The sequence below is a fragment of the Oncorhynchus nerka genome, linkage group LG6, assembly GCF_034236695.1.
Source record: "Oncorhynchus nerka isolate Pitt River linkage group LG6, Oner_Uvic_2.0, whole genome shotgun sequence".
NCBI lineage: Eukaryota > Metazoa > Chordata > Actinopteri > Salmoniformes > Salmonidae > Oncorhynchus > Oncorhynchus nerka.
Genome location: NC_088401.1, coordinates 17,030,190 through 17,048,923, shown reverse-complemented (window position 1 = coordinate 17,048,923; position 18,734 = coordinate 17,030,190). Strand labels below are relative to the sequence as shown.

The 18,734-nt window shown below is 45.5% G+C and overlaps 1 protein-coding gene across 1 annotated transcript; it reads left to right on the top strand.

The window, feature by feature from the left end:
- The first annotated feature begins 261 nt into the window (after positions 1 to 261).
- LOC115116307 (sperm-associated antigen 6-like) lies at positions 262 to 7,945 on the top strand. The gene is made up of 11 exons (XM_065019117.1): positions 262 to 408; positions 557 to 652; positions 803 to 969; positions 2,862 to 3,045; positions 4,601 to 4,806; positions 5,043 to 5,216; positions 5,388 to 5,540; positions 6,625 to 6,816; positions 6,987 to 7,103; positions 7,457 to 7,602; positions 7,757 to 7,945. Exons 1-11 carry the CDS (start codon positions 384 to 386, stop codon positions 7,818 to 7,820), a joined length of 1,524 nt encoding a protein of 507 aa, XP_064875189.1. The 5' UTR covers positions 262 to 383; the 3' UTR covers positions 7,821 to 7,945.
- The last annotated feature ends 10,789 nt before the right edge of the window (positions 7,946 to 18,734 follow it).

Below are 18,734 nucleotides of genomic sequence, written 5' to 3'. Positions count from 1 at the left end.
TTTGCGGGAGCGACACCAGAACTGTCATCACTAGCATCTGTAGAGTCATTGTTCTATACCCACGAAGTCATAAACCTCTCCCATTTCAACAATTTCTCTTCTTAAAAATGTGATTTTAAACCTAACTCTATCATTAACCCTAACCTTAACCATACGGCTAACTCATTTTTGAGCAGCACGAGCGATGAGAAAGCCCTGTTAATGCTTCCGGTTTGTCGCTACGGCAACGGTTACACGCTAACCAGAACTTGAGGCTGTAAGAGCGAGGCAGATGCTGCACGGTACTGTTTTCAGCTGCTGTTTTAAACAAAACTAACATAGTTGTTGCAGTTACATATTCATAAGAAAAGTGGAGTTTATTTTTTTCAATTAAATTTGTAATCATGAGTCAACGACAGGTTTTACAAGGTACGATCATTTGTAGTTGCAATATTTCAAGACTGTTTTCAAAGCTGTTTTGAATGAATCTCAAGAGTAAAGATAGTGCCTGCAAAACGTAGTTAAAGAACAGTTTACATTTTTTAATACTAATGGATCGTTAATTTTTGCCTTTTAGTGTTTGAGCAGTATCAGAAATCAAGGACACAGTTTGTGCAGACTATTGCTGAGCTTGCGACAAGACCGCAAAACATTGAAACTTTACAAAATGCTGGTAAATTGGGACTTGGGTCGCCATTTCTGTATATATGTCTTTTTTCAAACCAATATTCTATTTTAGCTGACTTTCATTTATGTGCTGATCACAGTTCTATCGATAACTTATAACAAGACAGAATTCCTTTCCTACACGTCCCCCCTCTAGGTGTGATGTCCCTGCTGAGGCCTTTACTGCTAGATGTGGTTCCTACCATCCAGCAGACAGCTGCTCTGGCTCTGGGAAGACTGGCCAGCTACAATGAAGATCTGGCAGAGGCCGTCGTCAAGGGAGACATCCTCCCACAACTCATCTACTCCCTGGCCGAGCAGAACGTATGTCTGTGTGTGTCTGTGAGTGTGTGTGTGTGTACACCAACCGTCGTCAAGGGAGACATCCTCCCACAACTCATCTACTCCCTGGCCGAGCAGAACGTATGTCTGTGTGTGTCTGTGAGTGTGAGTGTGTGTACACCAACCGTCGTCAAGGGAGACATCCTCCCACAGCTCGTCTACTCTCTGGCCGAGCAGAACGTATGTCTGTGTGTGTCTGTGTGTGTGTGTGTGTGTGTGTGTGTGTGTGTGTGTGTGTGTATACACCAACATACACTCCCTCATTCACCCTGCTGAATGGTGTCCCTGACCCTGAGAGTGTGTTGGCATTGTACCCTGGGCAGGGGGCCACTCCAAAGGCTAAAGCACCCTTCACACCACATCAGGGCCTCTCTCTCTCAATCTGCCTTCTCACAGGGGTCTGCATGCATAGTTAATGCTCTGAATGTAAACTCTCGCTTAAAGATTCAATATGTTGAAATCGCTCCGCCATTTTCTGATTGCTAAAATTCCAATAGTTCGCCTAATTTCAGTTTATGTGACAAAACAAGCAATGTGTACAGAGAATCATTGTACCATATAAACTCGCTGAGAAATATATTTTCAATAACCCAAAGTATTGTATTTTCAGCTGTTTGAAGCTGGAGTGTGAAAGCAGAATTTAAAGCTGCAATCTGTAACTTTTCGGCCGTCCCGACCAAATTCACATAGAAATATGAGTTATAGATCTGTCATTGTTATTGAAAGAAAGTCTAAGAAGTAGTAGATCGGTTCTATGTGCCCTATTTCTATGCATCCAGTTCTTATGTTTAGTTTTTGCATCTTTTACTTTTGGTTTCAGCTTCAAACAGCTGAAAATACAATATTTTCGGTTATGGAAAATATGTTTCAATGCGGTTTAGATGGTACAATGATTCTCAACACTATACTTGCTAATTTTGTCACATATTCTGAAATTAGGTGAACTATTTGAATTTTAGCAACCAGGAAATGCCACAGTGATTTCTCCATAGTGCATCTCTAAGAACAAGAAGCATAGAAATAGTGCACATAGAGAAGCTCTATCGCTTCTTAGACCTGCTTTCAATGCGTGACAAATGTACAACTCACATTTCTATGTGGATTTAGTCAGTTCACCCAAAAAGTTACATTTTGCAGCTTTAAAGAGCATCTGCTAAATGTGAATTAAATGTTTCTTCCTTCCATCTGCTAAATGTGTATTAAATGTTTTCTCCTTCCATCTGCTAAATGTGTATTAAATGTTTTCTCCTTCCATCTGCTAAATGTGCATTAAATGTTTTCTCCTTCCATCTGCTAAATGTGTATTAAATATTTTCTCCTTCCATCTGCTAAATGTGCATTAAATGTTTTCTCCTTCCATCTGCTAAATGTGTATTAAATGTTTTCTCCTTCCATCTGCTAAATGTGCATTAAATGTTTTCTCCTTCCATCTGCTAAATGTGTATTAAATGTTTTCTCCTTCCATCTGCTAAATGTGTATTAAATGTTTTCTCCTTCCATCTGCTAAATGTGCATTAAATGTTTTCTCCTTCCATCTGCTAAATGTGTATTAAATGTTTTCTCCTTCCATCTGCGTGTGTGTGTATTAAATGTTTTCTCCTTCTGTCTGCGTGTTTGTGTATGAAATGTTTTCTCCTTCCATCTGCGTGTGTGTGTATTAAATGTTTTCTCCTTCTATCTGCTAAATGTGTATGAAATGTTTTCTCCCTCCATCTGCGTGTGTGTGTATATTAAATGTTTTCTCCTCCATCTGCGTGTGTGTGTATTACATTTTTCTCATTCCATCTGCTAAATGTGTATTAAATGTTTTCTCCTTCTATCTGTGTGTGTGTGTATGTATTAAATGTTTTCTCCTTCAATCTGTGTGTGTGTAGCGGTTCTATAAGAAGGCAGCAGCATTTGTCCTGCGTGCAGTGGCCAAGCACAGCCCTGCTTTGGCCCAGGCCGTGGTGGACTGTGGGGCGCTGGACGCTCTGGTCATCTCTCTGGAGGAGTTTGACCCTGACGTCAAGGAGGCTGCCGCCTGGGCTCTGGGGTACATTGCACGCCACAATGCAAGTAAGGACATAGTATACACAGACCAGGGGTTGGAACCGATTCAGGGAACAGAACCAAGAAATGGAAAATAACAACATTTTTCAAGGAACAGAAATGGAACTGAGAATGAAAGTGATCCATACTGTTCCAGAACAAAACCATTAGTTTAAAGGCATGGGAATCAGTTAATAACATTCTTTTAAGTTCTAGGCCTTTTTCTCTAGTCCCTCAAAAACAATGCAACAAAGCACTGATGCAAAGCCTTCACTCTGTCACTCAGAAACGTTTTCCAGTGTCTGCCTGCCAGCTGAACATCTTTACCAGTGTGTGTGCATGTTTAGGCGACCTGCCCCTCCCCCTTCAAACCACAAGCTACTGTAGCCCCTCCCCCCTTCAAAGCATATGTCACTGTACTGACGTTACCATAGGCTACTGTACTGATGTTACCATAGGCTACTGTACTGATGTTACCATAGACTTCTGTACTGATGTTACCATAGGCTACTGTACTGATGTTACCATAGGCTACTGTACTGACGTTACCATAGGCTACTGTACTAATGTTACCATAGACTTCTGTACTGATGTTACCATAGGCTACTGTACTGACGTTACCATAGGCTACTGTACTGATGTTACCATAGACTTCTGTACTGATGTTACCATAGGCTACTGTACTGACGTTACCATAGGCTACTGTACTAATGTTACCATAGGCTACTGTACTAATGTTACCATAGGCTAATGTACTGACGTTACCATAGGCTACTGTACTAATGTTACCATAGGCTACTGTACTAATGTTACCATAGGCTACTGTACTAATGTTACCATAGGCTATTGTACTGACGTTACCATAGGCTACTGTACTGACGTTACAATCGTGATTCTGAAGATCAGGAGAGAGATTTTGATTCGCTAGAGAAAAATTGATGAACTTTTCATTGCCAGTTAATATACTATAGGCTTTGTTATCACATTTAATGTTGGATTTATTAACTACAAAAAGGTAAGACGTGTTGTTAATTCTGGGTCCGCTCTGCAAACAGGCTTGTTATCTAGCTAGCTCAAGCTTGTTAGCTACTGTAGCTAGCTCAAAGGACATTCAAGGTTCCTTCATAGAAGCCGCTCCTCCATAGGTATAATTCTGTGGACCTAATTCAGATAATGCATGTCATAACAAGATGTCCAGCACTTCAAGCCTCCTCCTCAACCCTCTCCTGCTCTCTCCCCACCCACAAAATGTCAGTCGCATCTTGCGCCATAGGCTACACTCGTCTTTCCATCGCGCATGTAAACAACTAGCTTACCTGCTCTATCTGCACTGATTGGTGAAGTCATTGAGTGAGCTAAACATTTTATTAAATTATTTTACAGGTTAAAAAAGGAACAGAAAGGAACAATATAAACCAATACTTTTTTCGGGTTCGACCCAATATAGAACTTTATTTTGGTTCTGTTCAGAACGAAACGATTAGAAAATCCTGACACACACATACACACAAGTAACTCGCGTACGGACACACACACACCACACACACACACACACTAACACCCCTCTCTTCTCTGTATGTAGACCTGTCTCAGGAGGTAGTGGATGCGGGGGCCGTTCCTCTGCTGGTGCTGTGTATACAGGAACCAGAGGTGGCCCTGAAACGCATCGCTGCCTCGGCCCTCAGCGACATCACCAAGCACTCCCCTGAGCTGGCTCAGACTGTGGTCGACACCGGCGCCATCGCACACCTGGCCCAGATGATTCTCAACCCCGACGCCAAGCTGAAGGTGAGGCGGCAGGAACGCTGAGACAAAATAAGGCTTCCTTAAGTCTGACAGGTTGACACAGTCATTATGTTGTCAATGTAAACAGACATAGATGAGGTTAGAATATACATTACAGTCCACTCTTAAATCCTGTATGCCACTTTTGTTCTTTCCTCCATCCCTTTCTTCACTTCCTCTCCTTCTCCCCTGTCTTTTTCTCTCTTCTCTCCCCCCTCCCCCTCTCTCCTTCCATTCAGAGGCAGGTGTTCTCTGCGCTGAGTCAGATCAGTAAGCACTCAGTGGACCTGGCTGAGATGGTGGTGGAGGCAGAGATCTTCCCTGCTGTCCTGGCCTGCCTCCGAGACCCTGACGAGTATGTCAGGAAGAACGTCACCACGCTGATGAGAGAGATCACCAAACACACACCTGAGGTACACCCACACACACCAAACATCAGAGGTACACAGACACTACACACACCAGACATCAGAACACACACTCATTGACACCAAACACACACTAGGGGTACCAAACTCCCTAACACACCACCATATTCTCACATGTGCTCCTACCCTCGCCCGAATGTGTGTGTATGTGTACAGCTGTCTCAGATGATCGTGAACACGGGTGGTGTGGCGGCGGTGATTGACTACCTGGGTGATAGCCATGGTAACGTGCTGTTGCCAGGGATCATGATGCTTGGATACGTGGCTGCTCACTCTGAAAACCTTGCCATGGCCGTCATCGTCTCTAAGGTATGTGTGTGCCAGGGTTGGGGCCAATTCAGAATTTCAGAAATTAATTCAATTGAAACAATGAATTTGAATTTAATTTGAATTGGCCACACCCCACAGAAAGCAGAAATTGAATCGAATTTGACTTGAAAAAAATGTATAATTTAATAAAATCAATTCAAAGCAATTCAACTGAGATGTGAAACATGAAAGTCTTTTCAATTTGACAAATATTTTATCGAAAGGATATGCCACTCATTAACGCAAAGAATACATATATATAGTTTCAAATATTAGTTTGATTATAACTCAAAGACGTCAAACAGTGTTTATCTTTGTCATGTTAGATTGGGGACTCCCTAAAAACACGCCACTTCGATACAGCTACGACTGGAAGTTACTTTTTGTAGCAGGTTAGGAGAGCATTTTTGCTAACCTTAACTCTTTTCCTAACCTTAACCTAATTCTACTAACCTGCTACGTTAATTCTCCTAACCTGCTATGAAAAAGGCACATCCAGGCATAGCTGTATCGAAGTTGCGTGTTTTAGGGAATCTTGTTAGATTGTTCCTTTCCATACTGCAGTGTTTGATCTAATGCATTCTGGGTAGAAGAAAAAAATATGATGATGTTTATAAATTATGGGAATGATGAATTATTATAGACAACCCACAACATGATCTTAGCATATTTAAAGACCCCTGTAATTATTTTAAATCGTTTTAGGAGAACTAGCTTTAAAAACTAAATGTTTCAACCTCAGGCTACATGGTAGTTGTGATCATACATGATGTCAAAATAAACATTACTATTGTGATGTGCAGAATAAATAAGCCATTTGAATTGCTTCCGGTGGTGTGTGGCCAATTCACAACTCAATTCAGATATGACCCCAATCCTGGTGTGTGGCCAATTCACAACTCAATTCAGATATGACCCCAATCCTGGTGTGTGGCCAATTCACAACTCAATTCAGATATGACCCCAATCCTGGTGTGTGCACTGTGCATCGCCTGCAAGCTCTGTGCTCTCTCTTCCTCCCTCTCTCTCCTTCATAACCTCTCTCCTGTCCTCCCTGCTTGTTGTTGCTCCTCCGGCCCTGTAGGGGGTGCCCCAGCTGGCCATCTGTCTGTCTGAGGAGCCAGAGGAACATATCAAGGCAGCAACAGCGTGGGCGTTTGGCCAGATCGGCCGCCACACCCCGGAGCACGCCAGGGCCGTTGCCACGGCTAACGTCCTGCCCAGCCTGCTGGCTCTCTACATGGACACAGACAGCTCCGAGGACCTGCAGGTCAAGGTAGGGTCATAGGTCAATGTTGTCACAGGTTACCAGAAGCTTGTGTAGTAGACACAGGGTGCTACTGAAGCTCTACACTGAACATTTCTGAGGGTCATAAGACCAACAAACAATAAACGGACCATAGCGTATCCTGTATCATCCTGAGTCCTTACCCCCCCTCCACCCAGGCTAAGAAGGCTCTTAAGAGCATCCTACCAAAGTGCAACTACCTGCCTGCTCTGGAGCCCCTGCTCTACAAAGCTCCCAGCAACATCCTCAAACACGTCGTCTGCCAGTTCAGCAAGGTGGGGGCGTGTTTATCAACTTTTATTTACATAAGCCTCTTCACACTACTAGGTATTGCAGAATGGGCCCACACGGGCCCCACACTGCCTAATAATGTTTTAGTTCTAAAAATCAGACTGTGTAAATCCAGTCTCTGACTATTTTGAACCATGTTTGGGAAATTATATTTTCATTGGTTCATTTTAAAAGTGCAATTAAATCCAAGATTAGGCTAGATCTCTGTTCGGGAAACCTAACCCGAAGGTTTGATTCAGACAGTCCAGAAAGTCCAATGCTTTGTAATCCCTATACCCCCCCCCCCACCCCCACCCACCCACCCACCACCACCACCCTCTCCCCTCCCCCTCTCCAGGTGCTGCCCCATGACAGCAAGGCTCGTCGTCTGTTTGTGACCAGTGGAGGCTTGAAGAAGGTTCAGGAGATTAAGGCTGATCCTGGATCTGCCCTGCAGGAGTACATCAACACTATCAACAGCTGTTACCCTGAGGAGATAGTCAGGTACACACACACACACACACACACACACACACACACACACGCGCCATGTAATTGACTAATTTACTGGCTATAACATCAGTTGAATCTAGTGTGTTTCTACTAGCAGACATTCTCTCAGCCCCAAGTGAACCTTTGTTATGTTCTCCTGCTGTAGATACTACTCCCCCGGCTACTCAGAGACTCTGCTGGAGCGGGTAGAGAAGTACCAGCCTGTCTGAGGGTCTGGGGCTCACATCCCCTCCTTACTGATACTGAATGTGATATTACCGTTTTACTGTTTCACCCTCATCCATGAATATGAGGACAGAAGACTCTATAAAACATGATTTTATTATTGCACTGATTCTGTTGTCTGTCTTTGTATGTGCATTATCATAGCTGAGTTGGCCTATGTTAGCATTTGAAGAGGAATGACAAACTTCCTCATTAATTTGCTGAACAAGTAATTTACTAGTACCTTTGGAACATTGTATATGCACCTAGTTTTGTGTTATTTTACATTTTTTAACCTTTACTTAACCAGGCAAGTCAGTTAAGAACAAATTCTTATTGACATTGACAGCCTAGGAACAGTGGCTTTGTTCAGGGGCAGAATGACAGATGTTTACCTTGTCAGGTCAGGGATTCAATCTAGCAACCTTTCGGTTACTGGCCCAACGCCCTAACCACTAGACTACCTGTTAATATTCAGAGGGTTTTATATTTAAGCAATAAGGCCAGAGAGGTTGTGGTAAACGGCCAATATACCACGGCTAAAGGCTGTTCTTAACGTGGAGTACCACAAACCCGAGGTGCCTTATTGTTTTATTATAAACTGGTTACCAACGTAATTAGAACAGTAAAAATAAATGTTTTGTCATAGCACTGGTATATGGTCTGATATACCACGGCTGTCAGAAAATCAGCATTCAGGGCTCGAACCACCCAGGTTATATTTAAAGGATATATTACGTTTTTGGTGATAGAAACCCAATCATCCAGCATGCAGGTATTAAAACAAGAAGGATAGAAATGTAATGTAACAAGCCTAATACCATACAAAAAAATCGTTAAAACAGGTCAGTGAAAATATAGATTAACCCAATATTAGATACGAACTCTTCTGTTTTATTTCCATATTTCTACCTTAAAAGAATGTTTCCTAGGAGGGCTAACGATGACCTGAATGTAGATGCATCTTCTTCGTTCATAGAAGGTCTTCCGTTCGATTAATTTACGGGATATCATCTCATAACCTAGAAGGTCTACTCAGTTGGATGTTAACAAATTAATTCAGATTATTATTAAGAAATGTACTTGCCATTTTCGATCGTACAGACGGAATGTTGTTGAGAGCTGTCTTTAGGTGTATTTTGTGCGGTTGTTGTAGACTACCGCACAGACCCCTATCAGTTGTAACCAGCACTCTGCTACCCCCTGGCGGCCGCTTTCTCCTCCCAGCTCACATTTCCTTTCTCCAACAGCCGTGCCGCACATGGCGACCCTCCCCTCTTTGTTTACTGGCCCCGGCAAGCTTTAACTAGGGATTGCATTGACGGTAAAAAATATATGATTGGTGTGTGTGCGAGGGTTTCTAACCACTGTATCAGCCTATGTGACGCTATTGACACATATGGGCGAAGAGCCTTTTATTGAATAGTTTTATTTAACCTTTATTTCAACTAGGCAAGTAAGTTAAGAACAAATTCTTATTTACAATGACGGCCTACCAAAAGGCAAAAGGCCTCCTGCGGGGTCCGGGGCTGGGATTAAAAATAAAAAATGAATGAAATAAGAATATAGGTCAAAATACACATCACGACAAGAGGGACAGCACAGCACTACATAAAGAGAGACCTATGACAACAACATAGTATGTTTCATTAGCATATAAACCACAGGACTGGACATGACCACCAGAATATTTTCCCTTTAAAAAAAAATCGCTTGGATATAGAATTGAATGAAGAGAGCTCAGCTGTGTTGGATGCCATGTAAATTTGGACAAACACGTGCAGAAATGAAATGGCCCGTGGGGTGCAACAAGGCTGCATAATCAGGAATGGTTTAGAGGTTCACTGTAGTCATGACCCTCAGACAAGAGAGAGAACTCAATGCGAGCTCTCTGGAGCACACGTCAGAATGAATAAAGTATGTCCAAATGAACAGCAACATTATTTATTTTTTCTTTTACAATCTCACTAAATAATGTAAGCTAATTAATAATATAATATTAATATACAGACCAACTGGAAACAAACTATTTTTGTGATGGGAGTTTTGTTTTTGATAGGCTAATGTTAATTAAGGTAATTGTCGCATTTTAAATAACATTTATTGGAGAGATTTTTTGTTGTTGCAAGAATAACCAAGGCCCTGATACACACTGGATTAATTATAATAAAAATAATATATGCCATTTATCCAAAGCATTTACGGTCTTCCGTACATTCATTTCACGTATGGGTAATCCCGGGAATTGAACCCACCTTCCTGGCGTTGCAAACCATCTACCAACTGAGCAACAGAGGACTACATTCTGCGCGTGAAACATCTCTTGTCATTCATGGTCTCTTTTTAGATGTATATGCTGGTTGTCTACTAATTTAGAAATCTGAACTTTTATTTAAGCTACAAAACAAGTCTTCGCATTTCATTATTTTCAAGAGGGTTTTGGAACGATTGTTCACATCGAAGGACAATTAGTTTATTATACATTTTGTTCAAACATTCGATACAGGGCGTGTGAGTACATGTATTCATGGTTAATTAATGTGTATAATTAGTGCGTGCTATGCAATCTGCTCTGCTCCCGGTTGAAGATAATTGTTTAATTTTACAACGCGATGCTTTCTCTCTTCCTCTTGAAATGGTTTAGTTTCAGTTTTTCACGTTTTTTTCTCACGCCAGTGTGTATTGTTTCTCACGCCAGTGTGTATTGTTTCTCACGCCAGTGTGTATTGTTTCTCACGCCAGTGTGTATTGTTTCTCACGCCAGTGTGTATTGTTTCTCACGCCAGTGTGTATTGTTTCTCACGCATGGCTTGTTGAACCTACTACCGGTCTTCATCGGTTGTTGGTTTGAAAACCCTCCAACCTTTCACTTGATCGACACAGCCTCTGCAGTCCTTCATTTCCAGACATCTGTATTTCTTTAACTGCATTCCGGCCGCCTGACTTATTAACCCCATGAAAGCAGAGAAATGGAAAATGCACTTCTTGTGCACACACACAAACACACAAATCAAATCAAACGGTTATCGTTTGCATTATTCCATTCCGTTTTTGTTAACGGAGCTATCGAAACCATTTCAGGAAAAGGTAGAAGTTTATTAAGACAATATATTTTTTTTAAAAGCCCAACTGAACTGTTGTATAGGCCAGTGTTTCCCAACTCGTACCCCCAACAGTTCACATTGTTTACCATTATTTAACTAGGTAAGTCAGTTATGAACAAATTCTTAATTTCTATGACGGCCTAGGAACAGTGGGATAACTGCCTTGTTCAGGGCAGAACGAAAGATTTTTACCTTGTCAGCTCAGGGATTTGATTTTACAGCCTATCAGTTACTAGTCCAATACTCTAACCACTAGCCTACCTGCCTCTAACCACCAGCATACCTGCCTCTAACCACCAGCCTACCTGCCTCTAACCACCAGCCTACCTGCCTCTAACCTGCCTCTAACCACCAGCCTACCTGCCTCTAACCACCAGCATACCTGCCTCTAACCACCAGCCTACCTGCCTCTAACCACCAGCCTACTTGCCTCTAACCTGCCTCTAACCACCAGCATACCTGCCTCTAACCACCAGCCTACCTGCCTCTAACCACCAGCCTACCTGCCTCTAACCTGCCTCTAACCACTAGCCTACCTGCCTCTAACCACCAGACTACCTGCCTCTAACCACCAGACTACCTGCCTCTAACCACCAGACTACCTGCCTCTAACCACCAGCCTACCTGCCTCTAACCACCAGCCTACCTGCCTCTAACCACCAGCCTACCTGCCTATAACCACCAGCCTACCTGCCTCTAACCACCAGCCTACCTGCCTCTAACCACCAGCCTACCTGCCTCTAACCACCAGACTACCTGCCTCTAACCACCAGACTACCTGCCTCTAACCACCAGACTACCTGCCTCTAACCACCAGACTACCTGCCTCTAACCACCAGCCTACCTGCCTCTAACCACCAGACTACCTGCCTCTAACCACCAGCCTACCTGCCTCTAACCACCAGCCTACCTGCCTCTAACCACCAGACTACCTGCCTCTAACCACCAGCCTACCTGCCTCTAACCACCAGACTACCTGCCTCTAACCACCAGCCTACCTGCCTCTAACCCATAGCCTACCTGCCTCTAACCACTAGCCTACCTGCCTCTAACCACTAGCCTACCTGCCTCTAACCACCAGCCTACCTGCCTCTAACCACCAGCCTACCTGCCTCTAACCACCAGCCTACCTGCCTCTAACCACCAGACTACCTGCCTCTAACCACCAGCCTACCTGCCTCTACCGCCTACCTGCCTCTAACCACCAGACTACCTGCCTCTAACCACTAGCCTACCTGCCTCTAACCCCTAGCCTGCCTGACTCTAACCCCTAGCCTGCCTGCCTCTAACCCCTAGCCTGCCTGCCTCTAACCCCTAGCCTACCTGCCTCTAACCACTAGCCTACCTGCCTCTAACCACCAGCCTACCTGCCTCTAACCACCAGCCTACCTGCCTCTAACCACTAGCCTACCTGCCTCTAACCACTAGCCTACCTGCCTCTAACCACCAGCCTACCTGCCTCTAACCCCTAGCCTACCTGCCTCTAACCCATAGCCTACCTGCCTCTAACCACTAGCCTACCTGCCTCTAACCCCGAGCCTGCCTGCCTCTAACCCCTAGCCTACCTGCCTCTAACCCTGAGCCTGCCTGCCTCTAACCCCTAGCCTGCCTGCCTCTAACCCCTAGCCTACCTGCCTCTAACCACTAGCCTACCTGCCTCTAACCACCAGCCTACCTGCATCTAACCCCTAGCCTACCTGTCTCTAACCACTAGCCTACCTGCCTCTAACCACCAGCCTACCTGCCTCTAACCACTAGCCTACCTGCCTCTAACCACTAGCCTACCTGCCTCTAACCACCAGCCTACCTGCATCTAACCCCTAGCCTACCTGCCTCTAACCCCTAGCCTACCTGCCTCTAACCCCTAGCCTACCTGCCTCTAACCCCTAGCCTACCTGCCTCTAACCACCAGCCTACCTGCCTCTAACCACCAGCCTACCTGCCTCTAACCACCAGCCTACCTGCCTCTAACCACTAGCCTACCTGCCTCTAACCACTAGCCTACCTGCCTCTAACCACTAGCCTACCTGCCTCTAACCACCAGCCTACCTGCCTCTAACCACTAGCCTACCTGCCTCTAACCACCAGACTACCTGCCTCTAACCCCTAGCCTACCTGCCTCTAACCCCTAGCCTACCTGCCTCTAACCCCTAGCCTACCTGCCTCTAACCCCTAGCCTACCTGTCTCTAACCACTAGCCTACCTGCATCTAACCACTAGCCTACCTGCATCTAACCACTAGCCTACCTGCCTCTAACCCCTAGCCTACCTGCATCTAACCCCTAGCCTACCTGCCTCTAACCACTAGCCTACCTGCCTCTAACCACTAGCCTACCTGCCTCTAACCACCAGCCTACCTGCCTCTAACCACCAGACTACCTGCCTCTAACCCCTAGCCTACCTGCCTCTAACCACCAGCCTACCTGCCTCTAACCACCTGCCTACCTGCCTCTAACCACCAGCCTACCTGCCTCTAACCACTAGCCTACCTGCCTCTAACCCCTAGCCTACCTGCCTCTAACCACTAGCCTACCTGCCTCTAACCACCAGCCTACCTGCCTCTAACCACTAGCCTACCTGCCTCTAACCACCAGACTACCTGCCTCTAACCCCTAGCCTACCTGCCTCTAACCCCTAGCCTACCTGCCTCTAACCCCTAGCCTACCTGCCTCTAACCCCTAGCCTACCTGCCTCTAACCCTAGCCTACCTGCCTCTAACCACTAGCCTACCTGCCTCTAACCACTAGCCTACCTGCATCTAACCACTAGCCTACCTGCATCTAACCACTAGCCTACCTGCCTCTAACCACCAGCCTACCTGCCTCTAACCACTAGCCTACCTGCCTCTAACCACCAGACTACCTGCCTCTAACCACCAGCCTACCTGCCTCTAACCACCAGTCTACCTGCCTCTAACCACTAGCCTACCTGCCTCTAACCACCAGACTACCTGCCTCTAACCCCTAGCCTACCTGCCTCTAACCCCTAGCCTACCTGCCTCTAACCACCAGCCTACCTGCCTCTAACCACCAGCCTACCTGCCTCTAACCACTAGCCTACCTGCCTCTAACCCCTAGCCTACCTGCCTCTAACCCCTAGCCTACCTGCCTCTAACCACTAGCCTACCTGCCTCTAACCACCAGCCTACCTGCCTCTAACCACCAGCCTACCTGCCTCTAACCACCAGACTACCTGCCTCTAACCCCTAGCCTACCTGCCTCTAACCCTAGCCTACCTGCCTCTAACCACCAGTCTACCTGCCTCTAACCACTAGCCTACCTGCCTCTAACCACCAGACTACCTGCCTCTAACCCCTAGCCTACCTGCCTCTAACCACCAGCCTACCTGCCTCTAACCACCAGACTACCTGCCTCTAACCACCAGACTACCTGCCTCTAACCACTAGCCTACCTGCCTCTAACCACTAGCCTACCTGCCTCTAACCACCAGCCTACCTGCCTCTAACCACCAGCCTACCTGCCTCTAACCACCAGACTACCTGCCTCTAACCACCAGACTACCTGCCTCTAACCCCTAGCCTACCTGCCTCTAACCACTAGCCTACCTGCCTCTAACCCCTAGCCTACCTGCCTCTAACCACTAGCCTACCTGCCTCTAACCCCTAGCCTACCTGCCTCTAACCCCTAGCCTACCTGCCTCTAACCCCTAGCCTACCTGCCACCCCCCACATTCTCCTTATAGCCCTGGATAAACACCTCATTCAACTCTGAGGTCTTTATGATTAGTTGATTCTGGTGTGCTTGTCCAGGGTTACAATAGGAATGTGTACTGTTGTTGGTACTTGAGGACCAGGGTTGGGAACCCCTTGTATATAGAGGCTATAATTAATATAAATTACAGGTTACTACATGGGGGGAAAGTAGCTTCATTAATTCAAATAGATCATTTATTATTAACTGTGTTTTTCTAAACTAAACTGTCAACCAATGAGTGACCAGTTGTTACAGGCCTTGGTTGTTTTAAATTACATTAGTTTATGTAAAACATGTTAGTATAATTGACTAGGTTATGCAACTGCTTAAATGAAAGTAAGCCCATTGTATCAAACAAAAAATGTTATGTGGTTTATTCTACAGCGTCACAGTGACTTGTAGGTGTAACATCAACAGCAGTTCTGCCAGTGGTCTGTCAAAAGCCCCGGCTGGTCGAGGCGTCGTCCCGCGTCGTCCCGGTTACCTGCTTACAGGACTGTCTGGATTGCCGGGAGTCGACCCTTCTTTTTAAATCACCACAGAAAATTAAACAAATATTTTTTTTAATGTTGTTTTTATTCAAAACCCTCTCTTACCTTAACCCCAACTGTATACTGTTTGATATAAATATAACAAATACTAAGAGGATTTGACTTTGTCACAGTAGTGGGTTGCCACTTGATATTCATAGATACTGTACATATAAACAGCCCCCACCGAGGCTGAGTGGTGGGACAGGATAGGAGACTGTGAGTAAGGCGTGTTTGAGTTACCTTTTCAATAAGCAGCCTTTAGTCCTGTATGAAGGGAATGCAAAGACACTCACACACAGCTGAGTCAGAATCTGAAAGGCAACTCCCCTACACACTCCAAAACCACAGCGATCACATTTGCATTTATGTCGAGTGATTAGAGGGACAATAGACTGCTGAGTAACAGGCAGTGTGCAAGTATGGTAGGCTACTAATGAGCATCAGAGCTTGGAGAAGCCTAATTACTGTGTCTAAACGGTCATGTGGAATTTTGTCACTGGTGTGACTGTAATACGGTCACAGTAACAGACCTATACACAATCCATATCTCGATTGTCTCTTAAAAATCCTTCTTTAACCTGTCTCCTCTCCTTCATCTACACTGATTGAAGTGGATTTATCAAGTGACATCATTAAGGGATCATAGCTTTCAACTAGATTCACCTGGTCAGTCTATCTCATGGAAAGAGCAGGTGTTCTTAATGTTTCGTATACTCAGTGTAGTTTAGAGCAGAAAACGTGATAATTAACTACAATGACCATAATCTATTCTGCGCCTACTTGTCTGGTCTGTATGGGCAGAGATCTGTATATAATGAGGAGATGCTCATGTCTCCACCCTCACAATGGGAGTCGTTGTCCCAAAGGCGGGAAGGTAAGCAACAAACGTAGGTCCTAAATAAGTCCATAGAAACGCATTGGGCTTATTTTGGACAGATGTTGGTGAGAGTGAAACCCCTCGTTTCATCTCTTCCTGCCTGGTGTGGGGCAGACATAAAGAGGGAGAAGAGACAGAAGTTGCTTCGCGAGGTATTGATAGTTGGTATTCAGCAGTCATAAAAGTATGCCTTACTTACTTTGAAGAACTAATAAAATAGTGATTTTGTCAGACTGCATAGGAAGCAGCTCTATAGAGATGAAATGATGATTTGGAATTAAATTATTACGATATCAAATAAAATGTAATATACACAACAAAATATTTTATTGAAGTAATGTGAATAAATGATGGTTGATAAGTGATAAGCAGTAATGGGCAGTCACTACCAATATGGGACTTTTATTCATTGTTTTATTCAGTGTTGTTACAGCATTCAACCCACATAATGCATAGTACATTTAATGTTGAAAAATAATCAAAACTGAAATCAAAAACCGTTATTATTTTTAAAATAATTTTACGAAACCGAACTGACCTCAAAACGTACTAGGGAGAACACAGCTTCAAACACGACCACAACCACACCTCCAATGACAATGACGATCCTGACCATGATAACTATCAAAACCAAACCCACACCCTTGGGCTTGAACTCTACCACAACCAAAGCCATGTCCCTCTCCTTCACCCTGTCCCTCTCCTTCACCCCCCCTGTCCCTCTCCTTCACCCTGTCCCTCTCCTTCATCCTCCCTCTATCCCTCTCCTTCACCCTCCCCTGTCCCTCTCCTTCACCTTGTCCCTCTCCTTCACCCCCCTGTCCCTCTCCTTCACCCTGTCCCTCTCCTTCACCCCCCCTGTCCCTCTCCTTCACCCTGTCCCTCTCCTTCACCCCCCTGTCCCTCTCCTTCACCCTCTCCCTCTCCTTCACCCTGTCCCTCTCCTTCACCCTCCCTCTATCCCTCTCCTTCACCCTCCCCTGTCCCTCTCCTTCACCTTGTCGCTCTGCTTCACCCTCCCCCTCCCCCTGTCCCTCTCCTTCACCCTGTCCCTCCCCCTGTCCCTCTCCTTCACCCTCCCCCTGTCCCTCTCCTTCATCCTCCCCTGTCCCTCTCCTTCACCCTCCCCTGTACCTCTCTCGCCCTCCCCTGTCCCTCTCCTTCACCCTGTCCCTCTCCTTCACCTTCACCCTGTCCCTCTCCTTCACCTTCACCCTGTCCCTCTCCTTCACCCTCCCCCTGTCCCTCTCCTTCACCCTCCCCTCTCATTCACCCTCCCTCTGTCCCTCTCTTTTAGCCACACCCTATCCATGTCCTCCTCCCCCAACCCTCCAACCCCCTGTCCCTCTCCTTCACCACACACAGTCCATGTCCTCCTCCCTCCAGCCCCCTGTAAGATCAGCTGCCGGCCAGAACAGCTGCGGCCAGTTCCGCCTGCTCTATCCCCTCCCCTCCACCATGGGCAGTATAACCTCACAGCCACAGTCTACTCCTTCTCTGACCTTGCTGTGCCTCTGCTCTCCGCCTCCCTCCCTCCCTCGCCCCCTGTTGGACCGTGGAGTGCTGTGGTTCAATCATGGTCAGAACACAACTTTAAAGTAACCAAGCTGCATGGGTTCTAAGGTGCTTTGGACAGTTGCTAGTGGCAACACCACCGCATTCAACAGGACCACGGAAGACTGGACCCTGACCATAACTTATCGACAGCAGGGAGCTACAGTGGCTTGCGAACGTATTCACCCCCCTTGGCATTTTTCCTATTTTGTTGCCATACAACCTGGTATTAAAATGGGTTTTTGGGGGGTTTGTATCATTTGATTTACACAACATGCCTATCACTTTGAAGAAGCAAAGTGTTTCTTGTGAAAAAGAAAAGAAATAAGACAAGAAAACAGAACTTGAGCGTGCATAACTATTCACCCCTCAAAGTCAATACTTTGTAGAGCCACCTTTTACAGCAATTACAGCTGCAAGTCTCTTGGGGTATGTCTCTATAAGCCTGGCACATCTAGACACTGTGATTTTTGCCCATTCTTCAAGGCAAAACTGCTCCAACTCCTTCAAGTTGGATGGGTTCCCCTGGTGTACAGCAATCTTTAAGTTATAGCACAGATTCTCAATTGGATTGAGGTCTGGGCATTGACTAGGCCATTCCAAGACATTTAAATGTTTCCCCTTAAACCACTCGAGTGTTTGCATACTGCTTTAGCAGTATGCTTAGGGTCATTGCCATCCTGGAAGGTGAATCTCCTTCCCAGTCTCAAATGTCTGGAAGAATGAAACCGGTTTCCCTGAAGAATATTCCCGTATTTAGCACCATCCATCATTGCTTCAATTCTGACCAGTTTCCCAGTCCCTGCCGATGAAAAACATCCCCACAGCATGATGCTGCCACCACCATGCTTCACTGCGGGAATGGTGTTCTCGGGGTGATAAGAGGTATTGGGTTTGCGCCAGACATATAGTTTTCCTTGATGGCTTAAAAGCTCAATTTTAGTCTCCAATGACCAGAGTTCCATATGTTTGGGGAGTCTCCCACATGTCTTTTGGCGAACGCCAAACGTATTAGCTTATTTTTTCTTTAAGCAATGGCTTTTTCTCTAGCCACTCCTCTGTAAAGCCCAGCTCTGTGGAGTGTACGACTTAAAGTGGTCCTATGGACAGATACTCCAATCTCCGCTGTGGAGCTTTG

Bases quoted from the DNA above. Each gene is read 5' to 3' on its own strand.
- LOC115116307 (XM_065019117.1), top strand. From the start codon at position 384: ATGAGTCAACGACAGGTTTTACAAG. The intron at 5,541-6,624 runs GTATGTGTGTGC...CCGGCCCTGTAG, and splicing joins TGGCCGTCATCGTCTCTAAG to GGGGTGCCCCAGCTGGCCAT. The intron at 6,817-6,986 runs GTAGGGTCATAG...CCCTCCACCCAG, and splicing joins CCGAGGACCTGCAGGTCAAG to GCTAAGAAGGCTCTTAAGAG.